General features: G+C 39.7%; 1 protein-coding gene across 1 annotated transcript; it reads right to left on the minus strand.

The window, feature by feature from the left end:
* Positions 1–7725: 7725 nt before the first annotated feature.
* Positions 7726–8629, minus strand: LOC145039570 (uncharacterized). Its single transcript, XM_078987604.1, has 2 exons — positions 7992–8629; positions 7726–7780 (listed from the first exon to the last, which is right to left on the minus strand). Exons 1-2 carry the CDS (start codon positions 8627–8629, stop codon positions 7726–7728), a joined length of 693 nt encoding a protein of 230 aa, XP_078843730.1.
* Positions 8630–14493: the final 5864 nt, after the last annotated feature.

Below are 14493 nucleotides of genomic sequence, written 5' to 3' on the forward strand. Positions count from 1 at the left end.
TGGCAAAAGAGTTACGCCGACAGACACCGATTTGAGTTGGAGTTCTAGGTGGGCAACATGGTATTACTGAAGCTCTCACACTAAAAGGATGTGATTCTCTTCAGAAAGAGGGGGAAATTCGGTCCCCGATACATTGGGCCTTTTTGGGTTATTTCCAGGGTTAACAAGGTGGCATATAGACTGGATCTCCTAGAGGAGCTCAGTCAGATTCACAATACTTTTCACGTCTCGCAATTGCAGAAGTGCATACTAGATGAGGAGGCAGTGGTGTCGTTAGATGACACAAGCACCTGAATTATGTAGAGAGACCAGTGGCCATTTTGGAGAGGAAAGTGAAGGTTCTACAGAAAAAGGAGGTACCTTTGGTAAAGGTACAATGAGAACATCAAATAGGATCTGAGTGGACCTGGGAGCCGGAGGCTGAGATGCGGGAGCATTACCCAGACTTGTTTGCTGCAACAGACTTCGAGGATGAAGTCTAGTCCAAGTAAGGGAGAATTATAACACCCCTACTTCTAGGTATAAAATTTAAAGTTTTTATTCATTATTAGAGACCTACTCGACGAGTTGGCTGTCCCAACTCGTCGTGTAGAGACGGATATGGCTGCATGATTATGGAACCTACTCGACGAGTTAGAGGACACCAACTTGACGAGTAGAGGTTGTGCACGAAAACCCAAATTTTTAGGGTTTTCACCTTATTTAAAGGACCTTAAGTCCTTCCTTCCAGCCTCCTTACCACCCTTTCATGTCTAGAAGAAACCCTAATCGATGTAACCCTATTTTGAGTGTGTGTGAGGCTAAAAGTGTGCTTTTGGTGCATTCTTGATGAGGTGTGAAGACTTGGAAGCTTTGGGATGAGAAAAGGCTTGTAGATCCAGCATCTACATGTTGGCATTCATTTGAAGTTAACAGTCCATTACCTTGATCATTTTATTACTAGATCTCTTCATTCAAGAGTTTAGGGCCATTTCTAGCTTATCCTTGAAGCATTTCTGGTTTTGAGCATGGTTTGAAGTAGCTTAAGACATGGACTCCTCTAGGCCCTCATGGATATAAAGCCTCAAGCTTTATGAAGCTTCTTCGAGCCTTGCATACACGTAAAGTTAGCAACTTTACGCGGAAACTACACCCTAGGAGCCTAAATCTACAGTTTTGAGCCTTGATTTTTCCTAAAAGCATCCGAATTAGAAAATGACTGAAGGGACTCGACGAGTTGCATAGTCAACTCGATGACTCGGATGAGGGTTTCTTGTTTTCTGGTTTCTGCATTTACTCGGAGAGTTGGTTAGGGTTTTCCCGACATTTGGACACTGCATGGACTCGACGAGTTGTTTGGAAACTCAGCGAGTCGACTGGGGTTTTCTCGACTTTATGAGTTCTGAAGGATCTCGACGAGTTCTATAAGCTGTACTCGACGAGTTAATTCAACACAGACTGTTGACCTTGCCCTTTGACTTTGACTTTGACCAAGGGTTGACCAGTTTGACTTCTGAGGGTTTTTTTGGGTAATTTGAGAATTTATGGAATGGGGTCATTGGTGGTTGTAGGTGTTGGTGTTTGTAGCCGTGTTCCAGGAGTTTGATATTTTAATTATGATCGAAATTGTGAGGTGAGTTGTCCTCACTATACTAACAAGGTCGAAGGCACTAATTCCGACCCTTTTGGATTGTTATCCGGTTATTGCATGATGATATGCTTAGTGACCTATTAGGTTGGTAATCCTGGTATATAGGCTGATGCTATGTTTAGTAACCTATTCGGTCTGTATCCTGGTATATAGGATGATGCTATGATTAGTGACCTGTTAGACCGGTCTGATTGTATATACGTGATAGCTAGCCTTTGATATATACATGTATTGATTGTATGTTTGGGGTTGGGTTGAGGAAGAACTGCTTTGTGCTGAAGGCCAACATACCCAGGGCGGCCTGGATACACTGTAGGCCTAATGTGGCATATCGGCCAAGACGAAGGCCCGAAGAACAGTCCAGACATGCTGAAGGCCCGACAGGGCGGACCAGACATGTTGAAAGTTCTGAGAGTGGGCCAGATAGACAGAAGGCCCGATGCGGGCGATCCAGTCATACTGTAGACTCTATATGCATGTCATTTGCTCTATTATAGTTATGGTATGTATGGCGTTGGTATTTTAGGGGAACTCACTAAGCTTCGGGCTTATAGTTTTGGATTTTGTTTCAGGTACTTCAGATGATCGTGGGAAGGCGAAGTCGTGATCGTGCACCTCCTCTCATTTTTATGGTTTGATTTCTGGGTTACTCTAATATGAAACTATTTTGAAAATATTTTGTAATATATGATGGTTTTTGAATGTTTGAAACAGTTTTAAATTGGCTTGAATTTTATGGATGTTACTGTTGGATTAGTGTCTAAGTCCATTACTATTTTGGTATGTACTTGAGTCAATGGTGCATGGTCCTTTTGGGTTGCCTTCACCAAAGCAACTTGATAGGATGAATTATTGAGAGAAAGGATAAATATGATTTATTAATATATTATGGGAATAATATATTAAATGAGAAATCATATTGTTTAATTAATATTAGTCAAGAATTAATTAGTAATTAGTTTTGTGACTCAAAGAGATTAATTAAACTTAAGGGACTGGAATTGTAATTATAAGATAATTGCAATTTGGGCTATGGATTGCCTTATATTAAGGAGTGGACAAATTCTATGGGGAAACCCATTAGAAATCGTCCAAGGCCCTTAAGAAAAGGAGTCCATGGGTTGCTTAGGGCTTAAGCATCCAAATTAGGGTTTCCTTGTTAGATAACCCTAATAGCCTCACTATATATAGAGTCCTTATGCCTAAAAAACGTGGACAAGCTTCCTTCTAGGCTTTCCTCACGTTTTTGAGAGCCTCCTTCTCTTCTCTTCTTCATCCTCTTGCTCTTGGTGTTTGTAAACCATTAGAGGAGTGACATTTGTGACTCTAAGCTTTCTAAAGTCAATACAAGAAGGATTTGAGATTGTTATTGCTACATAACAATCAAGGTATGATCTAAACCCTAATTATATGTTATATTGATTATCATATGCTAGATCTAGGGTTTATAGTCTTGGATAAATTGCATGTACAATAGAGAAACCTAGATCCAAGCATTAGGGTTTGTATGAGCACATAGGATGTTCTTATGACCAAAACCCATCAGTGGTATCAGAGCCTTGATTGGTTTCTATTGTATTGATGCCTTGTATGTTGAAAAAATTCGTTTTTTGTGGTTCTGCATGATGGACTCGGCGAGTTGCCCCCTACTCGGCGAGTCCATGGGGTGTGACACCCAATTTTTTTTTTTGCAAAAATTTTAAACTTTTAAAACCCATCTTAAATTAAATTAAAACAACTGAAATAGTCATAACATAATCCATCAACTTAATAATCATATAAAATAAGTGCGGAAGTAATAATAATAATAAGGTCCCAAAAAAATAACTAGTAGCGATGTCCCGTGCTCCATGTCAAGCCTTAGCCTCTTTAATCTTAACACCTGAAAAGTTATAAGGGAAAAACGTAAGCACGAAGCTTAGTGAATTCAAACACAAACATTGTACTAACATTCATATTTACTAGCCCTAATCCATTTTCCAATTATAATGATAAAGGCAAAGAACGAATCAATGTCTATATTACGAGAAGGACTTGTAGGTTTGAACCGCACCGGGAAGATCCCGTATCATTTGGCCCTAATCATCGCACCTCACGAAGAGTATTACGTTGGTGATCTTACCTACCCACCGCACCGGTAAATCCGTATCCTTTGGTGGTGTCCCCATATCCATAATTAGTTACATACAGTGCACATGTACGAATTAAAACAATGCTTATATAGCATGCTTTTATAATAAATTCAAATAATCACACACGAGCTAACTAGCAAACACAATCATCAATACAACGGTGTGAGAGAACTCACCTTGAGTGAGTATTAAGGATGGCTAACAATCAAATAATGCTACCAAGCTTGAGCAAACTTCAAAACCTCACCTAAGAAGGACTAAAGGTTAGAAAGGAGAAGTAACGAAGCTATGAGTTGAGAAAAGAGTAATCACAGCAAGGTCTCTAAAACAGACCTGCTGTTCAAAACGAATTTACTCCAAAATCTAAAACAGAAACATAGCTTTAACTAAATTTTATAGGAAATTATGATTGCTCAGGATTCCACAACTATAAAGAACTCATTCTAACTCCAAAAGATGAATTAAATATGAATTTTACAAAATTGTGTATCACTTCTGTCTCCAACAATACAGTCAAGTGATGTTGGCCAATTCTACCCAACTTGTGAGTAGAATTAGTCCAAAAGAAAATTAAGAGAAGTAAAGGACATACAAGTGAAAGTCTCTGAGTTGGAATTGAATGAAAAACATCTCTCAAACTCCAGATATAAAATTCACATTGTGGACAATCACAGCACTAGAAAAAGCTGGTGACTGCCCACTGACCTGGAGTGTGGATCCATTATAACCAATTTATAATTGGAAATAACACCCCATATTCTCCAGATCTTAAATTCATAATATAAGGAACATATAGAAACTTGGAATCACTCTGGATCCTTTTCCAAGCCTTAGAAATGATGAAAACAAAATGACATATCAGAACAGACCCGGATCAGACCTAACAGAAAAGATGTCATTCTTTCACATAGATAAAGCCCTTATCAGTGAGGTTGGCCTTCTTAAGAAAGTTAGAAAACTCAATTTACGAAATTGTGGAACTGGTTTGGGGTCCTTTTGAGTTCTAGACCTCCAGATATGATTTTTACAAAATGACTACAGATCTGATGGAAAACAGAATCGTAGCCACCCGTGATTCCTTTTTGGCTTATCCATCCTTCTCCTTTTGAAACACATTTTAAGATGTGTTCATCATCCCAATTCAGTCCCCATGATAATGGTGGTACTAAAAAGGGTTAGGGATCATTAGGATTTCATTTAGCCAAAAGGATGTAATAATAATCAACATGAAAATAAACATAAGCACATAAAATCATCATTCTCCCTTTTAGGGTTTCCATGATCTTTTGCCACATGTAATCCCCTAGATCCATCATCCACCATATATGGGGTGAAGATAGGATCTTGAGATGATGTATAACATACAATTACAATAAAATAAGAAGGAGAAGAGGTGAAGATGAAATCATAAAACTAGAACAAGGTTATGAATCAAGTCGTAAGAAAGGATAAGGAGGTTCATACCAATACGAATCAAGGCTGGAAATGAACAAGAATTAAGCTCCAAACAGCCCCTTGGATGCTCTTGATCCCAAAGAGAGAGAGAGGGACGATTTTTGAGAGAGAGGGAGGGTTTAGAGTGTTTTCCTTGTGTGTGTTCTAAATGATTCAATTTACACATTAAGTACTTTTAACTAGATGGATTTTGCAAATAGGCCCATAGCCCATGGACTTCAATAAAAGGAGTTTACAAGATGATCAAAAGAGTCCAATAACATAAGTAATCAGACATTGGTTAAATAAATTAACCCAAGGTTACAAGGATAATTAAATTAAAATAACCAAACGTACCGAGAAAACCCGGGGCGTTACAACTCTCCCCCACTAAGAACAGACTTCGTCCTCGAAGTCAACACCTAGAAACAGATCCGGATAATGAGCCCGCATCTCGCATTCCAGTTCCCAAGTCCATTCCGAACCCTTCCTATGTTGCCACTGCACTTTAACCAGGTTTATAGTCTTGTTGCGAAGAGCTTTCGTCTTTCGTTCTAAAATAGCGATTGGTTTCTCAACATAATTGAGACGCTCGTCAATTTGTATGTCCTCCAGTGGTATCACAGCGGTCTCATCAACAACGCATTTTCGTAACTGAGAGACGTGGAATGTATTATGAATTAGACTAAGCTCGTCAGGAACCTCTAAACGGTAAGCCACCTTCCCCACACGAGCTATGACCTTGTAGGGTCCAATGAATCGGGGTTCGAGCTTTCCCCGCTTCCGAAATCGAATCACACCTTTCCAGGGGGAAACTTTAAGCAACACATAATCTCCCACCTGGAACTCAATATTGGAGCGTCTTTTGTCGGCACAACTTTTCTGACGACTACTCGCTGTGACCAAATGATCCCGAATCACTTGGATTTTCTTCGTAGTCTGTAGCACGATATCGGTACTCCCAAGTACCCTCTGCCCAGCCTCTCCCCAACAAACAGGCGTCCTGCACTTCCTCCCGTACAAGGCTTCATACGGAGGCATTTTAATGCTCGAGTGATAGTTGTTATTATAAGAAAACTCAGCTAGATGTAGATGGTCATCCCAACTACCCCCAAAATCAATCGCACACGCCCTAAGCATGTCCTCCAAGGTCTGAATCGTCCGCTCACTCTGCCCGTCTGTCTGCGGATGGAAGGCGGTAGTAAAATGTAATCGTGTGCCCAATTCCTCTTGAGACTTCCTCCAGAACCGAGAGGTAAATCGGGTGTCTCGATCGAAGACGATATAAACAGGCACCCCATGTAATGAGACAATCTCCCGAACAAAGATCTCGGCTAATTTCTCCGCCGATGAGCTCTCCTTTATAGCCAGAAAGTGAGCACTCTTAGTCAAACGATCAACAATCACCCATATCGTATCTGATCCTCGGGCAGTTCTAGGAAGTTTTGTAATGAAGTCCATGGTTAGATGCTCCCATTTCCATTCAGGAATCTCCAATGGTTGCAACTTCCCATGCGGTTTCTGGTGTTCCACCTTGACCTTCCGACAGGTCATACATTCTTCCACAAATCGAGCCACATCATTCTTCATTCCATGCCACCAGTAAGCCTCATGAAGGTCCCGATACATTTTAGTAGCACCAGGATTGATAGAAAATTTTGACTTATGAGACTCATCCATTAGGGTTTTCCGATTTCCCCCGGTATATGGAACCCAAACCCTACCGTAGCGAGTCAGCAAACCCCGCCCGTCTCGTTCCATCTTAGGCAACTCTTTCCCAATCTTCTCACGCCTGATGGTTTCCTCCAGTATTGTCGTCTTTTGGGCGTCCCAGATTAGATCTAACAAAGACGACACCATCGTGATCCGGAGACACTTAGCTCGAATCGGTTCGGCAGATTGTTTACGACTGAGAGCATCAGCTACCACATTAGCTTTACCAGGATGGTAGTGAATTTCACAATCATAATCTTTTACCACATCCAACCATCAGATCTGCCTCATATTCAAATCCCGTTGCTCGAACAAATATTTTAGACTCTTATGGTCAGTGTATATGATAAACTTCACTCCATAGAGATAGTGTCTCCAAATCTTAAGAGCGAAAACAACAGCCCCAAGCTCCAAATCATGAGTGGGGTAGTTTCGTTCGTGGGGTTTCAGCTGTCGGGAGGCATAGGCTATCACCCTATCTCGTTGCATTAACACGGCACCAAGACCTTGAAGCGATGCATCACCGTAAACCACCATATCCTCAACCCCATCAGGTAAGGCCAAAATCGGAGCATCACACAATCGTTTCCTTAGCTCATCAAACGCCAGCTGCTGCTCCGGGCCCCAAACGAAATTCATTGATTTCTTGGTCAATCGGGTGAGTGGTAAGTCGATTTTAGAGAAATTTTCAATGAACCTCCGGTAATAACCAGCTAAACCCAAGAAACTGCGAATTTGAGAAGGTGTTTTTGGAATCTTCCATTGTTTAACCGCATTAACCTTGGCTTGATCAACCTTAATACCGTTTTCTCAATGTCAGAGGGTGAGTACGGAATGTTGTTTTCTCAATGTCTTCTTCACGAACCCGCATCTGATGGTAACCGTAACGTAAATCAATCTTGGAAAACCAAGATGCTCCCTGAAGCTGATCGAAAAGATCGTCAATACGTGGCAACGGGTACCTATTCTTTATCGTGCGCTTGTTTAGCTCCCTATAATCAATACACATTCGCTGGGATCCATCTTTCTTCTTCACAAAGAGAATAGGAGCACCCCAAGGCGAGCAGCTTGGCCGTATAAACCCTTTATCACTTAGTTCTTGAAGTTGATCTCGGAGCTCTTTCATTTCAGGTGGTGCTAAGCGGTAAGGAGATTTCGCTACCGGAGTCGCACCTGGCACCAAATCAATGCGAAACTCCACTTGCCGAACAGGTGGCAAGCCAGGGAGTTCCTCCGGAAAGACATCGCTGAAGTCGGAAACGATAGGAACGTCGTCTAGTGCTATAGCAGAAGAGCAAGAAGCCATAGCCAGGCGGGGAATGTCCCCCTGAATAATAACTTCTCCACCTCTAGGGTTTCGAATACGAACTTGCTTCTTACGACAGTGGATTTCCGCATCAAACGCATCAAGCCAATCCATGCCTACGATAACGCAGAGCTCTCGCATCGCAATAGGGATAAGATCAATAGGGAATTCAACTCCAGAAAACTCGAGAGTGCAACCCCGATAGACATCGGTGACATAAATAGTGCGGTTGTCGACAACATCGACAACCATTGGGTGAGCCAATTTTCCGATACTACGCCCCAAACGATTAATAAACGTGTGAGATACAAAAGAATGGGTAGCACCGCTATCAAACATAACAACATCGGGCTTGGAATCTAGCAAATAAGTGTTTGCCACTGTCGTTGTAATCACCGGCTCCTCCACAGTCATCTGGTGAGCACGACCTCATGTCACCATAATGGTTCCCTTAGAGGATGATGCAATTGCAGGATTTGTACCCCTGTCTCCTTTACCAGTCTTCAACTTCGGGCATTCAGGCTTCTTGTGTCCCGTCTCGTTGCAGTGATAGCAGACGGGAACTGCAGAAGTAATATGAGGTACTGCACTCGCAGGGGGATCCCTACAATTCTTCCAATGATGCCCTGGCTTTTTGCAGTTGTAGCATATCAACATAATTTTCTCGCCCTGAAGACGTCCTATACTCATACCTTGACTTACTACCCTGCTTTTGCGTTTTCTGGGCATCTCTGGATGTCTTGGAAGAGGTGCCATTGGCCTTCCTCTTGGAATGGGTCTGCAACTCGATTTCCCTCCTCCTCGCTACATTCATGATCGCAGATAAAGTCGAGAACTTCTGCATGATAACGAATTCCCGAATCTCGATACGTAGGATGGACGTGTACCGGCTGACTAACCAGGCCTCGTTCCCAGCAAACGAGGGGCAAAAAGATAGCATCTCCAAGAACTTGGTGTTCAGGTCACTAACGGATTCGGTAGTCTGCTGTAAGGCCATGAACTCTTGCTGCATCCGCTGCTACTCCACCTTAGGCACATATTATGCCTCGAACCTCTCCACAAATTAGGCCCAAGACATGGCCCTCACTTCGTCTTCGTTCAATAGAGCAGTGATGGTGTTCCACTATGTCTTTCCCCTTTTTCACAGCTGATTCATGGCGATCACTGCTTTGTACTAGTCCGGACACCCAACACTTATGAAGGCGCCCTCAACATCTGACACCCAGGGCTTAGTAGCAACTGGGTCGGATTCACCATTCCAAAGAGGAGAGCTACACTTGTTGAACTTCTCGAAGTAGTATGCCGAATCCTGAACAGGCAGAGACAGTAACGCTTCCCCGGGAATAGCCGCGAGACGCTCATCCAGAAGAGCACCGAATTGGTTGATTATGTCGTTGGTCACACCCGGGATTAGTTCGTTGAAACTGTTATTGAATTCCTTAGCGACAATATCCCTAACTTGCTCCATTTGGAGCTGATTAAGTCGAGCAGGCAGAGCCATTGGTATCCACAGAAGAAGGAAAATCTTAAAAACAATTCAGCCTAGATATTTCTAGGAAGACAAAACACTCAGCTTGCCGAAAATTTTTCAACCTTACCCCGACTCGAAACCGGCACCGATGTTTCAAATAGTAGGGGCCCTTCTACTACCTTCCACACAAGTTCCAATTTCGCATTCGCGTCTAGTTTCAAAATTTCCAGTTCGCTCTAGCCGTTAATTTTACAACTCTCTCACATGTTAACACTAACTAAGTGTGTAATCTAATATTTTAAGGCTAGTAGAATCCAATTCATAGTCAACAATTTAACATAAACATTTAACATAAGAAATAAGGCTTACTTGGCTGGCTGACTGGTACACCGCGACATCTTTCACTACTAGTCTTCAGAAAGTTTGAAAAATATTTAAAAAAGAAAATAAACTCTTATAGAGCCTCAAATTTGAGTCTAGAACATCCACAAGAATGCCTAGTTCCCTCAAACTGTGGCTCTGATACCAACTTGTGACACCCAATTTTTTTTTTTGCAAAAATTTTAAACTTTTAAAACCCATCTTAAATTAAATTAAAACAACTGAAATAGACATAACATAATCCATCAACTTAATAATCATATAAAATAAGTGCGGAAGTAATAATAATAATAAGGTCCCAACAAAATAACTAGTAGCGATGTCCCGATGCTCCATGTCAAGCCTTAGCCTCTTTAATCTTAACACCTGAAAAGTTATAAGGGAAAAACGTAAGCACGAAGCTTAGTGAATTCAAACACAAACATTGTACTAACATTCATATTTACTAGCCCTAATCCATTTTCCAATTATAATGATAAAGGCAAAGAACGAATCAATGTCTATATTACGAGAAGGACTTGTAGGTTTGAACCGCACCGGGAAGATCCCGTATCATTTGGCCCTAATCACCGCACCTCACGAAGAGTATTACGTTGGTGATCTTACCTACCCACCGCACCGGTAAATCCGTATCCTTTGGTGGTGTCCCCATATCCATAATTAGTTACATACAGTGCACATGTACGAATTAAAACAATACTTATATAGCATGCTTTTATAATAAATTCAAATAATCACACACGAGCTAACTAGCAAACACAATCATCAATACAACGGTGTGAGAGAACTCACCTTGAGTGAGTATTAAGGATGGCTAACAATCAAATAATGCTACCAAGCTTGAGCAAACTTCAAAACCTCACCTAAGAAGGACTAAAGGTTAGAAAGGAGAAGTAACGAAGCTATGAGTTGAGAAAAGAGTAATCACAGCAAGGTCTCTAAAACAGACCTGCTGTTCAAAACGGATTTACTCCAAAATCTAAAACAGAAACATAGCTTTAACTAAATTTTATAGGAAATTATGATTGCTCAGGATTCCACAACTATAAAGAACTCATTCTAACTCCAAAAGATGAATTAAATATGAATTTTACAAAATGGTGTATCACTTCTGTCTCCAACAATACAGTCAAGTGATGTTGGCCAATTCTACCCAACTTGTGAGTAGAATTAGTCCAAAAGAAAATTAAGAGAAGTAAAGGACATACAAGTGAAAGTCTCTGAGTTGGAATTGAATGAAAAACATCTCTCAAACTCCAGATATAAAATTCACATTGTGGACAATCACAGCACTAGCAAAAGCTGGTGACTGCCCACTGACCTGGAGTGTGGATCCATTATAACCAATTTATAATTGGAAATAACACCCCATATTCTCCAGATCTTAAATTCATAATATAAGGAACATATAGAAACTTGGAATCACTCTGGATCCTTTTCCAAGCCTTAGAAATGATGAAAACAAAATGACATATCAGAACAGACCCGGATCAGACCTAACAGAAAAGATGTCATTCTTTCACATAGATAAAGCCCTTATCAGTGAGGTTGGCCTTCTTAAGAAAGTTAGAAAACTCAATTTGCGAAATTTTGGAACTGGTTTGGGGTCCTTTTGAGTTCTAGACCTCCAGATATGATTTTTACAAAATGACTACAGATCTGATGGAAAACAGAATCGTAGTCACCCGTGATTCCTTTTTGGCTTATCCATCCTTCTCCTTTTGAAACACATTTTAAGATGTGTTCATCATCCCAATTCAGTCCCCATGATAATGGTGGTACTAAAAAGGGTTAGGGATCATTAGGATTTCATTTAGCCAAAAGGATGTAATAATAATCAACATGAAAATAAACATAAGCACATAAAATCATCATTCTCCCTTTTAGGGTTTCCATGATCTTTTGCCACATGTAATCCCCTAGATCCATCATCCACCATATATGGGGTGAAGATAGGATCTTGAGATGATGTATAACATACAATTACAATAAAATAAGAAGGAGAAGAGGTGAAGATGAAATCATAAAACTAGAACAAGGTTATGAATCAAGTCGTAAGAAAGGATAAGGAGGTTCATACCAATACGAATCAAGGCTGGAAATGAACAAGAATTAAGCTCCAAACAGCCCCTTGGCTGCTCTTGATCCCAAAGAGAGAGAGAGGGACGATTTTTTAGAGAGGGGGAGGGTTTAGAGTGTTTTCCTTGTGTGTGTTCCAAATGATTCAATTTACACATTAAGTACTATTAACTAGATGGATTTTGCAAATAGGCCCATAGCCCATGGACTTCAATAAAAGGAGTTTACAAGATGATCAAAAGAGTCCAATAACATAAGTAATCAGACATTGGTTAAATAAATTAACCCAAGGTTACAAGGATAATTAAATTAAAATAACCAAACGTACCGAGAAAACCCGGGGCGTTACATGGGGGTACTCGGCGAGTTCGAGCGTCAGATGGAGCTATTTTTGGGATTTCTTGCTGTTTATCTTTGAGATACTTGCCTTTATCATATTAGATCAATATAAATCCGATTTTATGATATATATGAGTATATTCTTGATCTAATTAAAGATATTTATCAATTAATAAAATATTTGTTTCCTTATGTGATAATTGATTAATTATTTTGATTAAATTGGTAAATTGTTTTGCAAGAAATCATTAAATAAATCAAATATGGATAATTATGTGATTAAATGTTAATTTAGATTATTTGTTATTTGATCCTTGTGTTATGAAAAGTTTCAATTTTCCCCTTTAGGTTTTATAGTTTAAATTTAAACTCAAAAGTTTAGTTTTGAAATTTAAATAGTTGAAACCCTAATGTTTTGAAAAAGTTTCAAAGCTTGCCCTTAAGTTTTGGAATTTAAATTTTGATTAAAAGTTTAATTTTGATGTATATTTAAATTCTAAACCCTAATGTTTTTAAATGTTTCAAAACTTGCCCTCAAGTTTTGGAATTTAAAAGTTGATTAAATGTTTAATTTAGGAATGTTAAATTCTAAAACCCTAGTATTGTTTTGAAAAGTTCAAAAATCACACCCTTATGGTTTTATTAATTAATTAAGATGTATAATTAAAAGAGATTTAATAAATCCATATAGTTTTTGGTTTATATTTAATTGAATTAAAAGTATAATCATTAAATTTGACCACCTAGTATTTTAAAAAGTGTAAAATACACCCTATACTATATATAACATTAAAAGTCTAACATTATATATATGTATGAGTAAAAGTCAGTCTTACCGTTAGTAGGCCTCATTCACGAAGCTGGTCTATAAGGGGTGTTTAAGGAAATTGCCTATAAAATGGAGATTGAATGGGTATCCACTCTTACCCACCGCACTCTTGACTAGTGGAGGGTCGTTAGCCGAACGGGTAGGATAGAACAGAAACCTTTCATTATAAGTATAATGAAGTATAAAAGTAACTAAATGTTTTCATAAAATTCCCAATCTTAGTTACTTTAGGCAAAAGTGAATTGATGCAATTCCATGAAATTACACTTTTTGCCCTTGCTAAGACGTTAGTGGAGCGCGTGTGGTTAACCGGCACACTAAATGGTTCTAAGCAAAGGTAGCAAATGGTGACTCAATGTTTGTCATAGTTCGGTGGAGTGTGTGTGGTTAACCGGCACATCGAATAGGTGACTGTAACATGTGAGGGCACCATGTAAGTTTGCATGGTTATTCACACCCGCTTTGTGATCCTCGGCATCCCAGTCACAAACAAGAGGGGCATATCGAGATTTAAACATGCCATTGAAATGTTCAATGAATCTCAAAGAATCTAGGAGTTTTCATAGATTTAAAAACTTAAATTTCTTTTTCGTTTTTCATGGTGGAAATTAGTGAATCGTCATTCACTTACCTTCAAATATTCTACAACTAGATTACAGAATCCCTTTTCTAGGTTGTAGCATATTGTGTTGGGTCCTAGCCTTAGTATCTCATTTGGGTGATTTACTAAGGACTCAATCAATCAACTAACTTGAATTTGTTTTCTCCCGTTTTGTAGATGTCAAAGTACGACAACTATGGTCTTCCCAAATCCCGTGGAACAAGCATTCCACATGAACATGATATTCCACGATTCGATCGAGGAACAAGAAATCATGCTTCATTTCCTCCTCCTCCTCCAATTATTCTCCCTAACCCACAAGTTCAAAGGCTTGAAAAGTTCAAGCTCACTCAAAGTCCTTTTGGCAAGTAAACATGAAGAGGGAAAGTCGGTTGTGCACACGTCCTAGGGATGAAGTCACACATTGATAGGTTAAGAATGTTGGGATCCATTGTCTATGAGGAGATGGCGGTTGATTGGGTTCTTCAGTCACTTCCTAACTCGTATAGTGAGTTCGTAAGAGAGTACTATATGATGAACTACGACGTGACCCTTATAGATCTCACCTATATGCTTAT

The sequence above is a fragment of the Lactuca saligna genome, chromosome 4 (assembly GCF_052625555.1).
Source record: "Lactuca saligna cultivar CGN05327 chromosome 4, ASM5262555v1, whole genome shotgun sequence".
NCBI classification, from domain to species: Eukaryota; Viridiplantae; Streptophyta; class Magnoliopsida; order Asterales; family Asteraceae; genus Lactuca; species Lactuca saligna.